Raw genomic sequence first — 20,005 nt, 5'->3', positions numbered from 1 at the left:
GGATGATTTGTGCCGGCGCTTGGACTCAGTGAAGAGTTAGATCGTTCACTAGATGTGTTTTTTTTTTCGAAATCCGAAAATGAAATCACCACGATTCCAAGAGATACACTCCCCCTTTTATGTGAGATCAAAGAAGCTCGGGGGATTTATGGAGATAAAGAAAAAAAAAAGAAAAAGGAAGAAAAAAGCCTAACGGGGTTTACTATGGGTCGGCAACACTCCACTTGGGGAAAAAAAAGGGTACGGGAGTTTGGGAAGGCCGAATGACCGAGCTCCGTTGTCCGAACTGACTCATACTAGTATGTTCTAACACGTTCAGTCCTTTGAAGACGGGGATTTTTGCCTGCAAGATGTGCAGCATGTGCAGCATGTGTATGTGTAATATGTGTAATATGTAGCGGTGAGTGTTAATGCAAACACTCAAATGCACTCGGTTGGAGCCAAGCCTTGATCTGTATACTTGATGCACGCAAGGGGTGTGGGTCGAACTCCACTTGAGATGTCAAATCTGCTCTCAAATCCTCACATGCATCTTCGGTTTATCTTCATTTTTGTGTTCCCTTTGAATGTCGAAAGCCGGTTGCATATTTTACCACATGAATAACGGCTCTGTGCTATCTCCATTCCCCCTTTTTTTCTAGTCGTGTAACGTACTAGTACATATTGTGTGACGAAAAAGAAGGGGTTTTAAAAGCGGAGAACTATCTACTATATCAATGCATGAAATGTTGCCCCTCTTTGCCAATATCACCATATGTAAACATCCAAGAAATTTTCAGAACAAATGGAAAAGAAACCGACGAAATTTCCAAGGTTCATAGGTAAGGGGGTTTGATCTCGCCCTAACTGAAAACTCCTCTATACTGACTGAACGCCGAAAATGTAGATCGATTTGGGTGATTCTACTATCACCATATATACAAGTACTATGCATCAATGAAACGTATAGGGGAAGGTAGAACTGAACCCCGGACCAACTTGAAATAGCCTTACCCGGTACAGATCGGGATCTCATCGGCATTGCTCAGTTGAGGGTCCTATCAGAGTAACAGACTGGAGGCAGGGTATAGAAAAAAAAACAAAAACAAAACAAACATGGATATGTCACCACCAAGAAACAAAACAGGAATGAGTGAGAAGAGAATATGGGGGAAAGATGGCAGTGAATAACAGGCGCTAGAAAGGAATTTACTCTTGCAGCTGAAGGATTTCTATTATATTGTCAGCTCAGAAGCTCCCAATAGGCGAGCCAATACAGAAACGTCATAACGTACCAGTCAAAAATTCCTCAAAGCTCACGGTAATATATCCATCGCGATCATCATCGTATCGTTTGAAGACATCCGTCATACGTTTCAAGGTAATGCATGCCTGCACAAAGAGATCGAAGCTCATGCCATTATGCTGAGGGTTACGAGCCGGCGCATTCAGCTGGCGTGTCTTGCTCTCGAAGATCGTGAATATCACTGACACAAACTTCGGGCTCAGGCGGTATCCGAATGCGACCAGCGCCTTCTCGAACTCCGGCAGGCTGATGCGCCCGCTCCGATCTTCATCGAACCGGTCAAAAAGCTCCCTCCACGCAGCAAGGTAGCGCCACAACGATACAAATTCGTCAAAGTTGATTATGCCGTTTCCGTCGCGGTCGAACATGCGGATCATCATCTTGACGGTACGTGGGTGGAAAGAAGTGTAGTCCCCGTTCACAAGGGCGGATCCGAGCTCATGTTCAGTCAAGGAACCAGAGTGGGACGAGTTCGCCGCGCGGAATAGAGGATATAATTGTTGGGGGTCATCGCTGGTAGGGACTGCCAATGGGGGAGGAATGGGTGATTGGGGAGGCCGAGACGAAGGTGGGGGTCGAGTTCGGCTGGCCTGCGACGGGGGTGGACCAAAGCCATAGTTTTGTGGCGGTGGTGAAGGGTGCAAAGGGTGCGGCTTGTATTGTCCTGAAGGAGGGTATTGGTTTGGTGGGATAGCGGCGGGTGAAGGGCGACCGTTGTAGGAGTTCGGGGCATGGAGATCTGGGCGCGGGGCAGGCGAGCCATACGGGTTGTGGTGCGGGGGGGCACTAGATACGGGAACACGAGGGGGAATGCCTCCTCCGCTAGGAACAGACTGAGCTGGCGGACGGGTTGGCAGTGGTTTCTGTGCTGGTGCTGGTCTCCCTCCTATTTGCATGGATCCGATCATTTGCGCGACCTAAGGGATGGTTAGCGGGGAATTGGACGTTGCGATGGTTGCCTAAAAGGCGATTACCTGCTCTGGTTCAGCATGCCTATACCAATCGATTGGGTTAGCGATCGCGTATTCGTCAAAATCACCCAGACATATGGACTTACGCTGGCAGCGCATCGGGGTTGTAACTGGTGTTGTAGGCCATGGTGACGCAATAGGCTAAACAGTAAGACGCGTGTCCACAAGATTTCAAAAGAGTGAGGACTTCTCGCGTATACAAGAGATTGAAGAGAGGATTGGTAAGATAGGAGTCTTAGTCTTGCGCAAGAAGTGAATAGGAGGAAAGAATTTCAGGGATCGCTGAGGCGATGTGAAGTTGAACGGTTCTTGTCAAAGCGGAGCTGTGGGGCGAGTGGTTCTCAAGTTTTGGGCCTAAGGCTGATAAGTCCGAAGCCAAGCCTAAGAAAGGAAGGAAGGAAAAAAGAAAAAATTTCAGTTGTGCCCCCACTATCAAGGGACGAGATGGTGGCTTTGAAGTAATTCCCACAATCTAGTGCAGTTTCAGCCCTATATAAGGGAGTTCTTTGTTTGCAGCCTACTAGTAGTAATTGGCCCTTTCTAGCTTCATCGCCTCCATGAAGCACCAATTGTTCAAAATACACGATTCCTTCACACCTCCACAAGCCAATCTTTCCCTCCCCTGAACCATGCCCGAAGTTATAATTGGAGGCTCCACTTCTGGTTATTAGTATAGCCCTACTCCGTACTAAAATTGGCTTTATATTAATAACATTAATACGGTCATCAAACACGAATACGAGCCAAAAGTGGTTAATCCTTAGATATAATACCGCGAACTTCTGCTGCCTGATTCGCTAGCAGCTCGATGATCTCCTTCCACGCCTTTGCCTGGAACTGCTTCCCTTCGTCTCCAGTGGTAAGAGCTTTGGATTCACTGAATATCAAGTTAGCAAATCGTACGATTGGTCAGGATTGAATCTCAATTCAGCCTTACTCCAAATATCCATCACTCCGCCAGCATTTCCCCTGTGACTCAACACCCTGAAGCGTCGCGCTTACTAAAGATCGGCTTCCTTGCTCGGTCGTTCGTGCAAAGAGCCGATATGCTAGCCAGCTCAGCCACCGTTCATAAAACCGTTTAAGGTATTGACGCGTAAGGCCAGATTGGCAGAGTCCAGGGCTTATCGTGTTGACAATGACGGGCACTGTGCCGTCCTCATTACGAACCAGATCCGCAATAGTCTTGATAACATATTCCAAGAGCAATTTTGAGATGCCATACTGTTTCGGACCCTGGAACCTGAGCGCGGAATTCAGGTGATCTAACAAAGATTCTTCTGTCCTGAGGCTTTCCGCCTTGGCACGAACAAACTGCTGGCTTGAGACAACACTTAGATGGGTAAGCTCAGCACCGGAGGATTCCCGGAGTTTCGGGATAAGTAGCAAGGCCAGCAGTGAAGTCGAGAGAGTATTCACTTGTATTGTCTCTTCCCATCCCTCGGGCGAGAGTGCATATTCACGGTTCCAGAGACCGGCATTGAGCAGCGCAATGTCCACCCGGGGAAGCTCCTTGTTGACCCGACTAGCAAAATCCTTGACGCTTTGAAAATTGTTCATCTCAAGCTCCCAAACTTGAATCACACCTTGCCGGCTGGTAATCTTTTCAAGCTCGGCTTTAGTGTGGTTTCCTCGCTCCAGGTTGCGACTCCCAATCACTAAAGAGTCGACTCCTAGGTTGAGAAATTTTATAGCGGCTTCGTAGCCTAGACCTGAAGTTGCTCCAGTCAGGAGAACTGTTTTGCCGGCCAGAGAAATTCCTCGAGGGTCAGTCGGAGGAGTATATTGCATTTTGAGAAGTCGGAATAGCCCCGCCATACTGCCGGCGAATTAAAACCAGAATCACGAAAAGAAATCTAGTTTGGGTGGATACAACTTTTGGAAAGCTTCATTTCAATACTCACAATTGAAAGTTCAATTAAACAATTTAAACTGTTCAACCAAGCAAAAGCGGATCAAAATAGATGACATCAGCATGCTTAGTCATTGGCCCACATCCATTGAAACATCCAATCATGCAAGAGTTGTAGTATATCAGCACTTGAGTAGTATATCATGCATCGGGATTCAGCATTCAGCACTTGAGGTTATTTGGATTTGGATTTGAATACATCACATAAGCTATCCACCACCTGCAGACCATGAAATAAAAAGAAAATACAGACATCAATTGATCGTTATAAGATCTCATTTTACATCAGAATGGCGAAGGGAAACAAACATGGCAAACAAGCGGGTGCAGGGGAACACGATTTCTCAGCAACACAAACCCCATTGCTCGGAGCCTCGGATGTATATGAACGCTGAATGCCGAACAGTGAAGAAAATAGGAGTGTACATAAACCCTCAAATTTTCGCTTGCCTCATTCAACTGCACAAGTGCAGCCTTGCATAAAGCGAACAATTCCGGACGCACAATAACCAGACGGTCCAGACTCCAGACCCCACCACTCTCTTCCATCCTGTTTTGAAAGCTGGATTTGTGGCTGGCTGAGCATGGCTGCTAGTTTGCAAGGGCACCAGGTACATCCTGAGGGACGTACATGGAAGACGCATTTTCCGAAGGGCGATCTCTGGGTATTTGGATATGGGTGAGTTTTTTTTTTTTTATAAAAGAACATTCACAGGCGAGATAACCGAACTCGAATCCGATATTGTTGGATCCATATTTGATCATAATTCATAATTCACAATTCATGAATTCTACTTCTTCCTCAAGGTAATAATTGAATGAAACACGGAACACTAATCTCGATCTCAATCAACAGGAGTTTGATCTGGAAACCACCCCCACACTACGGTGCGTGAAACCAATCTGCGACAACCCGGGTTTTCCTTGCCTTGGAGAAACCAGACCTATTAGTCGCCTCCAAACTACCCAATACATCCATTCCCGGTTCCGGGTGAATTGTAACGCGCCTAGCTAACATTGCCATGCAGACCAACGCGTCCCAGGCTACATCAATGGTTATGTTCGACGTTTTTGGCAGGTATGAGCCCCCATTATCAGTAGAAAAATATCGAAATAAAGAAAGAAAAAACCGCTGCGAGTCTAGAGTGAGCCAAAGCTGACACTCGAGTGCATGGCGCTCTCTTTTCAGGCTAGGTAAGTGTTTCGGAAGGACTAATCCGGACACGACCGTCCACACCTTCGTATGGTTGATAAATCTTCTTTGGACTGACATCGCTGTTCTTTTTGCCGGACTTAGTACCGATCACCGCGGAACACCCGAACAGCCTGGTCGAGTGGTTACTGTGATTGAACGAGAATTCTGGGAAACATTGGATGACCCGGTAAACTATCTCTCTGTGCTCAGATGCGTATCAAGTGACTTTTCACATGACTCCAAACATGACTACTTTCAAGTCACAGACTAGAACCATGCAGCTAACCACTATTATATGCTAAAAAGCTCGCTCAATTGGAATCCGACTCTGAATCCACTGCCAAAGTGTGGGGCGCCGCATACCATATTCCGGCGTCACATGCGGAGGAAGTCCATGACTACCTCGATGAACGAGAGATAGATGGGTATAGTGCGCACTTCACCCCCTTCCACCCTGTCTCCGGGGAAGATCCGTCTACTAGCTCCATCTGTATGGTGTACATTGGTCAGCCCACCAACCCACAATTCCTACGGGAGCTTGCTCATCGTGAGCCGCAGCATGTGGCGCAGGTGATAAGTGGGGGACATGGACTTAGTGGCAAGAACACAGAGTATCTATTCTTGTTAGAGAAGGCGCTAGAAGGAATTGGACTGGGATCTGCAGATGTTCATGTCACTGATTTGGTCAAAAGAGTCAAGGCCATTGAGGCAGAGGGCGAAGGGGAGAGGGAAGAGAGGGAGGCAGCGGAGGAAGTAGAGCATTCTTTGGCTGCTCATGAGGAGGTTCAGAGTGGAGATAGTATTGAGTGAGTTGTTCCAAGGTTCATGTGGGTTCTCGGGTTTAAGGTACTTAGCTTCAAATCAATTGATGTTCCAAAAAGATTTGCTAGTGCCATACTAGACATGAATCATGATATATGCGGACTTCAGGATCCAATGTTCCAAGGCTACTAGTATACCTTGTGGTTACAAAGATTATTTTTGTGGGCCCGCACGATCGGGTTCTATTCAAATGTTTGCCGGTTTTGAAGCCTACAGGCTATAACTTAGCACGGTTACCCCCACTACACTCAATAGTATGTCCGACGGAACTCCAGATGTTTTGAACCGTTGAAGAGGGTGAAAAGGCTGAAAAGGCTGAAAAGGCTGAAAGTGATTCTCTCCTCGTACTAAAATCCCGTGGATGAGATTGACAAGCCTGGAGCCACACAACAAGATAGAACCGTTCGTGGCTACTAGTCACTAGTGCAATAACCTCTGGCTTTTTAATATTGAGTGATAGATCATATGAGTCAAGTGTCTTGGGAAGTCTTGGTGAAACCTTGACCTGGCAATTTTGGCACGCTCGACAAGACTTCATCTGTCATGTTCTCTCACACATGTGTGCATTCCTGGGCAAGACTTGTATTGGAAGTAGCGCATTACCAGAGGAAATACGTCGTGATCTCGTTGATTGTGAGCTACGTCTTTTCGTTTCACACCCAAAGTTTTTCCCAACAATCCCAAGATCTCGATATCAATAGGTAGTCGAGCATACCCACAAAACATGGACGTAAAGACATAAGAAGCCATATATAGGACATGATCAAAAGAAAATTACTGTCCCCCCAAAACTAGGTCTACCTGTGGAAGGCATGCCGCATAACCGCAAGCAGATATTAATCTGTTCATAACTTCATACCAATAAAAAGACAAGGAAATCATTGCATAAATCCACCAACTAGCTCCGTGCCGTACCGCATTGCATCAAACCTCATTTTCCGACGGACTTTGTTCAACCCATTTTGAAAAACAGTCGAAGAAGATTTTGCGTGTACCAAGAAAGACGACAATGGGGGGTATCGTTAAAGAATATGGAGCCTTAGTTGCCCTCGGGGCCGGGAGCTTGGTTGTTACGCCATCCTGTCAAGAACCGCGTTAATATCCCAGCGTACATGTAGTAGTTAGCACCTGAGAATCGAGCTTACCTGCACCACCACCGCCACCACCGCCTGTATTATATGTTCAAGTTAGATCCTTGTGTTTTCTGACAAAATCAAGACCGGAAAGATATCATAATCACCATAGCCGGGGTTATATCCAGCACCTCCACCGTAACCACCACCACCACCATTGCCGTATTGGTTATTGTAGCCACCGTATCCTCCACGGTTACCACCCTGCTGGTAGCCACCACCGGCACCTCCCTGATAGCCACCACCGGCACCGCTACCTTGGAATCCTCCACCGGGTGCACCACCGGGCTGCTGGTTGTAACCGCCGCGACCCTGGAAACCACCGTCCGGGCGGCTGGGTCGGTCAAATGCCTTATCGACACGAATGGTCCGACCGTCGAATCTGCAAAGAAATGTCAATTCAAGGTTACTCAAACATAAAACATGAAGTTAGGCTATGAGTCCTTCAGATACATACTCCACGTTATTCATCGCATTCATAGCCGCATCGGCCTCGGCATCAGTGGCAAAGCGAACAAAGCCAAATCCACGACTGCGCAATGTTGCGCGATCCTTGACCACGATCTGAAATGAAAGATATCAAGTAAGATTGAACGTTCCCTGAAAGGTACGAGCTGGGGTAGGACTGGCGGGTACTGACAGCTTCTTGGATCTCTCCAAATTGCTGGAATCCCTCACGAAGGGTATCATCATTCGTATGCCATGAAAGGCCGCTTTAAATTTCATATATAATGTGAGCTGGCTAGTCTAGACCCCCATGGTGAAGGAGAAGAAGAACAAAAGAAATAAGATTGAGAGAAAAAGAAACGGGAAGTAAAATGAGGCGAAAAGGTGGAACCAGAGGAAACATACTGCACGAAGAGCTTAGACATGATAGCCTTGCGAAACGTCGGCAAGAAGCCAACCAAAGAACTGAAGGGGAACTAGATTAGTCTAGAGAGAAAGAAGCGACTGGAGACGAGAAAAGAAAGGGATTGAAAGGGTTGTGCCCGGTGCAAAGTGGCAGGGAGATCCTAGTGGTTGGGAAACGAGTCAGCAGTCGAACCCGTGTAACAATCACACTGCCTTAGGGCTTTCAACATCCTTGAAAACTTCCAAGGTCTGGCACCAATAAAAATGAACAGAAGGTGCAACTCACTTATTACTTTGAATTTGGGTTTGCCGGGGGGGGGGATTTATTGCTTTTGTTTTGTTGCTTTTTCTTTGCTAGATTGGGGCCAGTAATAAGGAGTGATCGGACACAGAAAGAAAGATGACAGAATGAGGTGGGGGAGAGTGCGACTCAAACGTACTAGTGAATCAAGAGGAGCTGATGAGCGAGAAAGCAAAGGAGAATGAGAGAGAAGCACGGAGTAAGAGAGCGAGAGATAGCCCCCGCCAGCCTAGACCTCGAGAAAAATAAAATAAAAGGTGATTTGATTCGGGACCCGGCGGCCTCGTCTTCCATTTCCCGCTCCATCAATCAGATGTTACCCGAGGCTGGATCTTGAGGGATGAGGACACGCTAGCCAAAACGGCTGATTACCACTCCCAAATTTGATTCCGCCTCTTTGTCTCATCTGTGGATGTGATACGATCAAGGTCGGATCTACTTCCAACGGTTGGAAACATATAGTTACTCAAAACACAACATCCCGGGGATTGGGGGGACCAAAGAACGCGTGGTTCCACCACGAAGAACCCTGGGAGTGATTCACGGGCTTGGGTGGGGTTCTCCGGTGTCACCTACGTTAGTTTACTTAAGGACGGTACCTCACAGTTTTTCATGCAGTTGCGATGTGTATGAAAATCCAATGTTGTCCCGGCCCTTGTTCGGCTCAGTGCCCAGAAGGGTTTGGCCCCCAATTGGTGCCGCCTGCAGAAACCTTGGAGGGTACTAATCTGGCCTAGTTGAGCCTAGCCAGCTGCCAGCCAAGCCAATTGGAGCTCCACGACATTGATCATCAACATCCAATCCAAGCTGTACGTGGACCGTGGTGGAGGGGTAAAAGACCCACATGCCGCTTAGGCCGTAGGTCGGAAAGACTCCGAGAGATACGGAGTAAGGGAGATCAACACATGGATCAGCCTGAGATGGCTTGACAAGGCGTATTGAACCTTGAATACCTAGTATCTTCAGGGCTGAAGGTAGATTCAATTAGCCGACGGAGTTAGGGGAGTTAGGGCGAGGATAACACCGTTTGCTTTCCGAGTTGCCCCAGCTTGAGTGTAGTGCAAGCCCATTGTCCAAGATGGAAATCGAATTCACGAACGGATCATGCAAGCTCATGATTTATGACGATATTCTCACCTAGGCGAGTCCCAATCAGTGGGATCTGCAGTCAAAGTGGGCGGAGGGGCCTCAGGCTCCTGTGTACATATTTTGGAAGATTTCAAGGTTGAGGGATGACAACCTTGGAAAATCGACGGATAGAGACTTGGTTTTTCAAGGTTCTTTCAAGTATTGGGGAGTGGAGGGGCTATACTTCCTACATAGTTTTGCCCGTGAGGTGCGTGTACGTAGGTGCAGGGATCGTGACTTCCGTCTGACAAACATTGAATTGAATGTACCCGTGGATCTCAACAGTGGAAATTCAAATCTTAGAACCTTACTTTTTTCAATTGTTCAAATGCTGGCATTTACTGACAACGAGCTTGGAAAAATCTGGTTCTGCCCTGGGAGTTAGATGTCCTGCCATCTCTTATTGTATCACTGATCAATGGAGACTGATTGCACCTCAATACAACGATGGCTCGCAAAAGTTCCAGATTCATATCACACTCGCAATGCAACAAGTATAGTCCCAGAACCAATGCCACGCAACGGCCCATTTTTCAGCAGACTGCTGACATATGGAGCACAGTAGGCAATCGGAATCCACTTGACCTACTAGCTATTGATGATCCGTTGCCCACTGTGTCGGATAATGTTGACAATGCCCGTCAACACGCGCAAATGGAAGGTGCTTCACGGACGCAGGGCCAGATCTTACCCGGGAAACCCGACTCCAAAGCACACCGAGGATTCGACCGGATGCCGCGCCACAGGATCCGAGAAGATCGGTATGAGTACAAGGGTGCCGATAATAGCAAAACGCAGTCTGCATCACAAAACGGAAAAACGAAGAGAAGGCGAAGCAGAAAACACACGATGAACGATGTCTTCCATGCGGCCAATGTTGCTCGCGAGAGATTAACGGTAAGACTCGACTCTTGATGTTCCTTGAACACCTTTCTAACACTTGGACGAAGCTTCGCGGCAATCAAAATGTTGGTATTTTCAAAAAAGGCAAGGCATCATCTCCACTCAAGCTACACGATGGTAAGTTCAAACAGACTCTGAACATAACGCAAGACAGGAAAACTGAATATGGTTCAAAGCGCAGGATCTTGCATTCTCAGAGACATTGTTCCTAACAAAAAGACGACGAGATTCTCCAACCAATTCTCCACCCAGAGACAAGAAGCGGAAGATGGCTCACAAACCTGTAAAGAATGGAAAAAATCGACAGCAGAAGCGGCCTGAGTACATGTTTTCTGACCTTCCCAAGGAACAAGACCTTGAGGGCGACAACACAGAACAGCCTGTCTCCCGGGCTGATGAATCTTGTCCTCCGAATGAAGGAATTGAGATTCACAGAACCTGCTCCCTGGGCAGAAGCCAGGCCGTGAATTTTCAGAAAGGTCAAACAGATTTGAGGAGGCCAGATTCATCATTGAAAAATCCAATCGAAAGGGTCGCCAATGATTCCCAGTCCGCTACACCTTATACCTGGTCCATCACAAGTCGGGGGAAGTCCCAACGAGAGCATGCTTTGGAGGCTGAGCTGTTGAAAGTCCTTCTCGTGGGCCTTTACCCAGTCGATGGAGCTGCCCAGTGCACGAACTCAAAGCAAGATGTGCCGCGATACTACAATATTGATGAGTTGAGAAGTCTTCTCGAAAGTCGAAAAATGCACTGGACATCAGAGAATAATTCCCCTCGCCAGAATATGGCCCTTTCGCCGGCCATCTCCTTCCATCAAGATCGCATAATCAGGCCCAACAAGATCCATGAAAATATGTCAAGTGGATATATTTTTGATCCTAACTTGAAGTATGTCCAATCAAGCCATACGGGAGAAAGGGAATCGATACAGAAGGGGAATATCTTAGAGAGAGAACCAACTAAACCGGCCAGTCGGCCCCAGTGCGAAATGATCAACTTGATGTCACAGCCCAATCGGCTAGAGCGACCCTGCGACAAAATCTATGGTATCCAAGAGACATTAGAACGCCGATCAGATGATTTTTTTCCCAGCACTCTGGATGCAGCATTCCAGGCGATTGTGGACCCCAAACCCACAGCTGAGGTAGATGATTTGACAACCAGTGGAATACATCAGGCTTCACCAATCTTTGACTTGGAAGCCACCATGAAAATGGTCGATCCCAATGGCACAGAGATCTCAAATATTCCTTCGAGGGGCGCACTGCTACATTCCCACTCCGGGGTTGAGTCACTATATTCTCACTCATTTGCTGCTCATAGCCATCTCGATTCCATGAATTCGATCACACACCACGGGAGTGGTCGAGGTAACGCCATACAGCCTGAAATCCGACCCAGCAAGTTTATGGATGCCTCAAAGATGCAAAGACAGTTACTTATACATTCCACTAACATTTCTTATCCAAACGATGACCCCATTCCGCCTGGATTCTGGCGGCAAAATAAATTACATTAACATTGAATCTGCGATGAACAGACTCTTATGATTAGATGATCAATAATACCATGTATATCAACCGATTGGCGATGAAATTATGTCTCAATGTTTATTTTTGTTTACATGCCCATCCATGGATCGCAGGATGATCCATAGCCCTGGCATATGAGTTCTGTTATGTTCAGGTTAGCAATGGATATCGTTGAATTTCCAGGACGTACTATTTCCATTTGACCGTTTCTGATTAGCCCCGATGGCTAGCTTCAAATGTTGTCGCTGTAGAATTAAAAGGTGGTCATTGCTTGAGCGTGGGTGTGGCTGACTTGAGTGACACTCGGACTAAAGAAGTTGCGCGAGAGAAGGTCCGGTGCTGCGTAATTCTAGGCCCGGGGGCATATTTACATACGCGTAATCAGATTAGGAGCAGGTGATTGTTTGAATAGATATGTTTGGGTATAGAGCAATCTAGAGAGCAAGGCACTATTAACAGAAAATACCACGGGAAACTGATTTCTCGCGTCTATCCGATGCCTCAGTAGATGGCGTGCCAAACAAATAACCTAGCGTGGTTTTTTATCTGACCATCTGAATGAACAAAGGTCATTCTTTTCAACGCCAATAATGCGAGTACACAAAATAGAAAAACAAAGATAAAAGGAACGAGATAGAACAAAAGAAGATAAATGGGCGCTGTTATAGTGTTGCGGCGGCCTCGATAGCTCCGGCGGCTTTGAACATTCCCGGGCTCCGCATTACGAATTCAACCGGGTACTTCCATTGCATGAACCGTGTCCAGCCTATAAAGGATTCTTATTAGCGATAAAGTCCATCTTTGCATTACTCCATGTCTGCATTTCTTAGCAGGAATGAAACAACGTACTCCAGTATGCGCATTTCCGGCCCATGTATTTCCCAATAAATGGCACAAGCACCATGGTCAAAATCAGCTCTAATTGCTCGATGCTTTCCTGCCACTCTGCCTCAGCATCGGAGTAGTCGTCCGAGAGGGTTTCGAGGTCAGACTCAGTGGTTGATTCAGATGGCAATGAAGCGACCTCATCATCGGAGTCGTACAAGTGTTGGCTGGAGGGGATCATGTATGCAGACATGGAGAACGAGGGATTGGACGGAGGAGGAGAGGCGGACGACATTTTGGCGGATGTTGTGAGAGATGTGGAGAAGTGAAAGTTGGAATTGACGAAGAGCAGTGGCCTACCGACTGCCCTGTGATGATCAAAGCATTTGTCCCACGAGTAAGTTAGGCAGTGTTGATCCTGCTGTCGAGAGTTGTAGGTAGACGCCGCGGGTCTCACAACTATTACGTAACCAATTCAGGAGCATGCTGACTCATCGAGTTGTGGGGCTCTTGTTCGTGAATGTATCAGTATAGAAGAATTGGAAATGCGAGTCAAGTGAATTGGACAGAAATTGGGAAGAGTTGTACACATTGGTCAGTCTAAGCCTTGGAGGCATTGTGCTTTATACTACTAGTAGTGTAGTATAGACTAGTAATAGTCTATTTGACGTAGTATATTTAATGAGTCTTAGAAATACGATGTTTTGCCCTTACTATGCAGGTTCAGGCAAAAATCACCAATTAGTATCTTATCGAGTGTGAGTTCTTTCACCAGAATTTTCCTTGACCAAAGCTGACTTCTTTAAAATTGTATTGCAGTCATTTTATTGCTATGATCACTAGAGTTAAACAACTTCGAACTAGACTTCCACTCATGGATGTATACAATGCGCCTGCACGTGACTGAATCCATGAGTCAGGGTCACGTGCCGGTCCCGCGATAACAGACACTCGCCTCTCGCCGAATATTGAGATATCAGAGCCAGCATCAAATTCGTCATTGTCGACATCGTCATTCTCCGACCTCCACACAACTCCTACCCTTGTCGAAAATACCCTGGCGGTGAAGTGAAGTGAATTTTGCAACCACCCAGCATGGCGGACGCCGTATGTTACACCTGCTCTCTTTTTCATCGCACCCACATTTTCTTTCAAGTCTGCACAATACCCCTCGGTCAACACCCACGCTAGTCGCGCAAGCCACCTGCTTCCTAGCTGGACCCCGAGACTTTTTCCGCCCTAAAACTACTGATTCTATTGACTTTTTCCGCCTTGCTCTGTATTTTTTTTTCCATATCACTAATTTGTGGCGGGGCCCGAATAGGAACAGAAGCAGCGCAAGTCCGTTGCATTCAGCGAAGGATCGGTCATCATGGACACCAACGGCCAAGTCACAGAGTCTTCCGAGACTGAGAAGCCTGTCGGTACGATGCCATTCCTTCCTCCATTGAGGTTCCACCCGCTTGAACCCCGGACCCGCTAACGGATAGGTTTCAAAATTATAGACAAGGAAGTGGACGAGGTCACCGACATGTTCAAGGGTCTGGCAAAGAAGAAGAAGTCCAAGAAGTCCTCCAAGGAGACTGAGGGCGAGACTGAGGAGGCCCCCGCCGGCGACGCCGAGTTCGACCCCTCCGCCTTGAAAAAGAAGAAGAAGAAGTCGAGCTCCAAGAAGGCCGACGCTGGTGACTTCGAGGCCAAGCTTGCTGAGGCCGGTGTTTCCGAGGAAGCTGGTGAGCAGGCCGACGAGGAGGAAGTTGTCCCCGAGGGTGATCTTGAGGCCGGCACCGGTATCTGGGCCCACGATGCTACCCAAACCATCCCCTACTCTCTTCTCGTCTCTCGGTTCTTCTCCCTCATCCAGAGCCACCACCCCGACCTTCTGTCCAGCGGAACTAAGTCGTACAAGATTCCCCCGCCCCAGTGCTTGCGTGAGGGTAACCGTCGTACCGTCTTCGCCAACATTGCCGATATCTGCAAGCGCATGAAGCGATCCGACGACCACGTCATGCAGTTCCTGTTCGCTGAGTTGGGAACCAGCGGCAGTGTTGACGGTAGCCGTCGCCTGATCATTAAGGGTCGTTTCGTTCAGAGACAGATCGAGTCCGTTTTGAGGTCATATATCGGTAGGTTTCATTGCGCACCTCTTTTAGCTATCTTTTTTTTTTTTGGAAGATAGCGCCATAACCGTTTGTTTCGCAATTCTAACAAATTTACAGTGGAGTACGTCACTTGCAAGACCTGCCGCAGCCCTGACACCGAGCTCAACAAGGGTGAGAACCGTCTGTACTTTATTACCTGCAACTCCTGTGGTTCTCGTCGTTCCGTTGCCGCTATCAAGACTGGTTTCCGTGGACAAGTCGGCCGCCGAAAGCGTACCGGTTAAGCGCGATAAGGACTGGATTTGGCATTTGTGGGGGAGGCAGTTTGTTACTGTCTCTCCTTTATGGCGTGTCATGTACTGGGATCGGTGGATGGTGAAAATGAGACCCCAGCATTGTATCTTTACATCGCTAGGGGTTTGAGATGAGGAAACGATTTGAAGGATAGAAATATTTCGCCATGAAATGGATTGATATGACCACTTACTTTCAAGCATTTATTGACTAGAGCACTCGGCTCTTTTATTTCATCGCTTACTGGGGTGCCAAAAGCTGTTTCATCTTTTACATTGTTCGCCTAGCCTAGGTCTTCTTTTGCGCCTGGTTTCAAACTATGATTTTACTCTGTTCCATCTTGAAGTTTACCCTCTAACAGCCCTGTATATGAAAAATGCAGCGGATCACTAGTAGTTCCAAATCCTCCTTTGCAAATATGAGGACAGTTCTGCTGATCACATCGATTACCCGCTACATATGTATTGATGCTGCAATCAATCTCGAGCTGCCATTACCTGGAGGTGGAAGATTTTACGCACGTAAATTTATGCCTGAGTCTCCACCTGGGTAGTGTTCCAAGCACCAGTTGACTGTTCAAAAGGATGTATGGATCCATCAGCATGCGAGGGCTATGCCTATAATACTATATAACATGAGTTGATGGCCATGAGAAGTACCTGACAAAAAATACCTTGGCTTTCATGACAGCTATAGAGCTCGAGTGCTATGATAGGGAATAAGTATCACCAAAAGAATGTAAACAAGAACGCGAGAACAAATTGATAACAATCTTACACCCCACCCATCACAGATTCAACACACAGATTTAACCACTAGCTGTGCTCATCTTCATCTGCATGCCAAACACGTTCAAATTTCTCGTCTGGAAGTAAACAGTCCCGGGTCCCTTGAACTTGCAAGCAAGACCTTCAGCAGAAGAGAAAGCAGATATCAATCCACCGGATGCAACGCGCTCGAGCGTATAATCGCAGTTCCATGCGACGAGGTAACCATTATCAATAAAGTATTTCTCGCCCTCCACAAGCTAAAACAACCCGATTGGTTAGCAAAGGACCAAACTTCGAAAAGAAAAAAAACATCACCAAGATATAACTCGGGATTAAGGTATATAGTAGATCGTGACGTACCTCCTTCTTGATGATCGCGCCGAAACTCTGGATCCACAAGAGCCCAGACCCGGTGATTTTGTACACGAACAATCCCTCTCCGGAGAACATTGCCTTTGTCAGACCCTGGGTTACATATTCGTGGCTGACAGCGGATGAATGCGCCAGAAAAGCGTCTCTGCCAATCATCCATTCTGTATCCTTACGGACGGGAAGCACCATCAGATCTCCCAGTACGGAGGGTGCGAGTAGAAGTTCTCCTGGTCCTGTATAGGTCGACATGCCCATATGGCCTTTGGCAATGAGCTTCTTCATGGTGAAGTGGAATTCACCCCGGAGAGTGATTGTCGGCGACATTGCCAACATAGCACCTATCAAGGTCGAAATAAAACTCCTGTTAGTTTTCACCGCCCCCCAAGCTTTCAAACATGAATGAATTGCAGTTTAGATTATCTGGGGATCTTACCTGGCTTGACAATCAATGGAGCACCCATGGCCAACTGGATCGTCAAGAGGGAGTTCGAATCACGATGACTGATTCTATAGCTCCCTCCATTAAACGTGCCGGTATTATCGTCGTGGGTTGCGACAGCTCCTTTGAAATCTCCGTACGCGGGCGCTCCACCCGGGATCTTCTCCATTCGACCCGTGTTCACGGAAGAGGACTGAGAGATGGGTCTACTGATATTTGGGGCCGCGGGTTGCTGGAACGCAGCTGCGGGCTGTTGGTTATAGATAGGTGGCTTTTCATGCGGGTACTGGCTCTCCAGTGGCGGGCTCTGAACTGGAGGGCTGACGGACGGGGGCGGTCCCGGATACACATTATTTGCTTGTTGGGCCTGAGGCGGGGGAGGATAGCTAAAGTTGTTCGGGGGCGCATGGGCTTGTGAAGCAGGCGATGGTTGCGATGGTGGGGGAGAGACCTGAGGAGGCGGAGGGTATGCTTGTGGTGGGAAATTGAACGCTATATACTTCGGTCAGACACGTCCAATCCTCGGTTTTCCGGTGGGGGGGTTTTTTTTACTTGTCTGGTGAGCCGGCGCTGTGCGGGTAGTTATTAGCACTGTAAATGAGTATTTGTAATTTTCTATGCAACTACTTACCAGACATCGGCGGAGGGGGATAGTGGGTTTGTGGTTGCGGCATTTTCTTGTTTAAGAAAGATGGCATGGGTCCATGCAAAGGTTGAAGGTCAATTAACCTTGAGATGTGAGTAGATGATCTCTGCTACTACCTATCAAGCAATTAGACATGATAATTTCTCATGATCCATACTGGACATACAAATCCGCTTTGTGATGTTGCTGCGGGGTAACCAAATTTAGAAGATGCAAGTTGTAGTTCGACCGAGTGTGGCTGATCTACAGCAACAAATGCAGTTGTAATTTCAAGTTGCGACGATGATCGAAAAGGACGGACAATTTCAACAGCAGTTGAGGGCCTGCTCAAAATGCATGTAAAGAAGAACTTTGCAAACGGAAAAAAAAAGAAAAAGAAAAAGAAACACACACTTCTGGCTGAACCTGAACCTCGGGGAGCTTCAGGCCTATTATTAGGTGTGGTTCGAAGGGATTGGAAGCGATGAAGAGCCTTTTAGATTACTCCGTGGTAGCTCTCGAATCACACTTGACTACTGCATAATCATCCCACCTGGGCGCTTACAAGGACCAACTGAGCAATGTGATGGGCTACTGGGGTGCAGTAGTAAAGTGGATCCTCAAGCGTGATTGGCAGCTCCACGAATGCGCCAACAAGCCAAGCTAAATACGGAAGTCAAAAGTGGGACACGAAAGGCTCAACGGGGATGGATGTGATTGTTTTACCGCTCGGACGGACTAGACTCACTAGTAGAGTATCACCAATGCCTCCAAGTCTCCAAAATATAGCAGTCTTTGACTCTTGATATTCATGCAAGTTTGGCCAAGTTATAGTGCCTTGAGAATCAGGAGTCCAAATTGAATCTCGTGGCCTCAGGCCAGAGTCCTCAGTCCACTTTCGACAAACATAACGCTTGGGCCCTGGCGCTTGGCTATACTCCGTAACTTGTAAGTTTATTAGCATAACAATGCATGACATTACATCCCAAAACATTGAAGCGATCTCCAACCAGTCTGGAATCGAGACATCGTTAACGATTGGGCGGATATTGAGGGAATGTCTGGGTTTTTTTTCCTTTGAAATGCCCCCTCTCCCCTCGAACTTCGCTATCCCAGCCTATATCGCACCCGGCAACCATTCTGCAACCTGGTGCCGTAGGTGTGTGAACGACATTCTGAATGGAACGATATGTGTGCCTTCTATGAGGAACCCAAACCAATGTGCTCGGTGTGCGAATAGCGGCCACCAGTGTATAATGGTTGATTCTCGTCTGGATAAATTTGCCGATCCTGCGATTGCAGCGCTGCTTGCGGGTGCTCCGGTTGATGTGTTAAGTCCCTGGGTGACAGCCTTTTGAGGACAGAGAAACCTTCTGACTGCTGCGATAACTACCCGCACTCAACCTGCGGATAGTCCTCCACGTCCCGGTCCTCCTGTGCCAGCTCAGATTGCGATGGCTCCTTTATTTTTTATTTCTGATGTTCAGATTCATGCTATCGAGGGCATTTAAATCCTCATTACCACCATCCAGGCTCCTCATGAGCTAGATCTATCTATAGGCTTGAAAATAGGTTGAAGAAGTAATTTTTTATCTGTTCTTTTCATAAAAACATCAATGTTATACGAAGAACGTGGATAGAATCCAAGATATTAAAAAATATTAATCTGACAGAAGTGGGAGTCGAACTCGGGTTGAATCGATTTCCCTATCTACTGTCGTATGTCTGAATGGCGTCAGTTACTACATCAATCGAGATATCAACCCTCTCAAATTTCCCTATTTTACCATTCTACACAGTCCAACTGAGCGCTCAAAACAGAACATTTCATTCTACCACTGAAAACTAAATAAAATTGACAAATATCTAGCCCAGAGGGGCCTCTCTGCTCGTAGCGCCTGTGGTACAAGGAGGGAGGTCTGCTACTGGGCAATGTTCCCCGGTGTAACCGACACCCGTCTCTCAAGTCCAAACGGCTAACTCTGAGAAGACCACTTGGGTGATATGGCACCTGGGGAGGGCTTTGCCACTCGACCGTACAGCCGGTTGTTGAAAGGACACCTAAATTCTTTCTCTCAACCCAACATTCAGTGACTTTGTTAGCATCCTCTTTAGGCTCTGCTCCGAGATCCAAGCCTCGGCCGTTGCTTTATGAGGCATTGCATGCTCTCCATTTGAAGACATCATCCTTTGGTAATTATTTGGTGTCAGGTTTACATAGTGAAGTCAAAATTGAAGTTGTAGCAAGAAACAAATGCCTTCTTCTTCCTGTTTCCAGCGAGCGAACTGAATTTGGAACGCTAGTAGAAACTTGAATCTTAGATACAAAAGCCCTATGTAGTTGGATATAATTCTGGCCTTGGGAGAAAGCGAGCCAATTGCTAATAAGAAGAGAAAAAAAAAGCCATTTGCCTAAACTAGTAGTTAATCCATAATCCGCCAACGCCTTTCAATGATTCAAGGGGATAATTTGAAGCCATGAGAAGATTCCCAGCAATGTTAAATGAGATCGGCATCACAGGCCCATTTGAATAGACTCGC

At 47.1% G+C, this 20,005-nt stretch overlaps 8 protein-coding genes across 8 annotated transcripts; 3 read left to right on the top strand and 5 right to left on the bottom strand.

Moving 5' to 3' along the window:
• Positions 1-1,188: 1,188 nt before the first annotated feature.
• Positions 1,189-2,383, bottom strand: N7466_005467 (EF-hand domain-containing protein; the record flags this gene model as incomplete). Its single annotated transcript, XM_057164864.1, has 4 exons — positions 1,189-1,211; positions 1,275-2,202; positions 2,260-2,278; positions 2,343-2,383. 4 exons carry the CDS (start codon positions 2,381-2,383, stop codon positions 1,189-1,191), a joined length of 1,011 nt encoding a protein of 336 aa, XP_057020463.1.
• A 626-nt stretch (positions 2,384-3,009) lies between these two features.
• Positions 3,010-4,074, bottom strand: N7466_005466 (putative short-chain dehydrogenase/reductase family protein; the record flags this gene model as incomplete). Its single annotated transcript, XM_057164863.1, has 2 exons — positions 3,010-3,133; positions 3,194-4,074. 2 exons carry the CDS (start codon positions 4,072-4,074, stop codon positions 3,010-3,012), a joined length of 1,005 nt encoding a protein of 334 aa, XP_057020462.1.
• Positions 4,075-4,752: 678 nt separating this feature from the next.
• On the top strand, positions 4,753-6,173 carry N7466_005465 (gamma-glutamylcyclotransferase; the record flags this gene model as incomplete). Its single annotated transcript, XM_057164862.1, has 5 exons — positions 4,753-4,847; positions 5,025-5,056; positions 5,180-5,246; positions 5,379-5,550; positions 5,670-6,173. The coding sequence occupies 5 exons, from the start codon at positions 4,753-4,755 to the stop codon at positions 6,171-6,173; spliced, it is 870 nt and encodes a 289-aa protein (XP_057020461.1).
• A 1,051-nt stretch (positions 6,174-7,224) lies between these two features.
• Positions 7,225-8,190, bottom strand: N7466_005464 (RNA recognition motif domain-containing protein; the record flags this gene model as incomplete). The annotated part of the gene is made up of 6 exons (XM_057164861.1): positions 7,225-7,265; positions 7,331-7,354; positions 7,426-7,700; positions 7,776-7,882; positions 7,959-8,031; positions 8,171-8,190. The coding sequence occupies 6 exons, from the start codon at positions 8,188-8,190 to the stop codon at positions 7,225-7,227; spliced, it is 540 nt and encodes a 179-aa protein (XP_057020460.1).
• A 2,063-nt stretch (positions 8,191-10,253) lies between these two features.
• Positions 10,254-12,024, top strand: N7466_005463 (uncharacterized protein; the record flags this gene model as incomplete). The annotated part of the gene is made up of 3 exons (XM_057164860.1): positions 10,254-10,496; positions 10,550-10,619; positions 10,679-12,024. The coding sequence occupies 3 exons, from the start codon at positions 10,254-10,256 to the stop codon at positions 12,022-12,024; spliced, it is 1,659 nt and encodes a 552-aa protein (XP_057020459.1).
• A 675-nt stretch (positions 12,025-12,699) lies between these two features.
• On the bottom strand, positions 12,700-13,157 carry N7466_005462 (uncharacterized protein; the record flags this gene model as incomplete). Its single annotated transcript, XM_057164859.1, has 2 exons — positions 12,700-12,803; positions 12,887-13,157. The coding sequence occupies 2 exons, from the start codon at positions 13,155-13,157 to the stop codon at positions 12,700-12,702; spliced, it is 375 nt and encodes a 124-aa protein (XP_057020458.1).
• An 800-nt stretch (positions 13,158-13,957) lies between these two features.
• Positions 13,958-15,248, top strand: N7466_005461 (translation initiation factor eIF2 subunit beta; the record flags this gene model as incomplete). Its single annotated transcript, XM_057164858.1, has 4 exons — positions 13,958-13,969; positions 14,187-14,286; positions 14,368-14,988; positions 15,082-15,248. The coding sequence occupies 4 exons, from the start codon at positions 13,958-13,960 to the stop codon at positions 15,246-15,248; spliced, it is 900 nt and encodes a 299-aa protein (XP_057020457.1).
• Positions 15,249-16,066: 818 nt separating this feature from the next.
• Positions 16,067-17,513, bottom strand: N7466_005460 (AIM24 family protein; the record flags this gene model as incomplete). Its single annotated transcript, XM_057164857.1, has 5 exons — positions 16,067-16,285; positions 16,389-16,738; positions 16,834-17,331; positions 17,392-17,409; positions 17,471-17,513. The coding sequence occupies 5 exons, from the start codon at positions 17,511-17,513 to the stop codon at positions 16,067-16,069; spliced, it is 1,128 nt and encodes a 375-aa protein (XP_057020456.1).
• Positions 17,514-20,005: the final 2,492 nt, after the last annotated feature.

Source organism: Penicillium verhagenii (genome assembly GCF_028828195.1).
Source record: "Penicillium verhagenii strain IBT 33310 chromosome Unknown utg000006l_segment0_segment0, whole genome shotgun sequence".
Taxonomy (NCBI): Eukaryota; Fungi; Ascomycota; class Eurotiomycetes; order Eurotiales; family Aspergillaceae; genus Penicillium; species Penicillium verhagenii.
The sequence above is the reverse complement of the archived record's forward strand: the minus strand, read 5'-3'. Positions and strand labels throughout refer to the sequence as shown.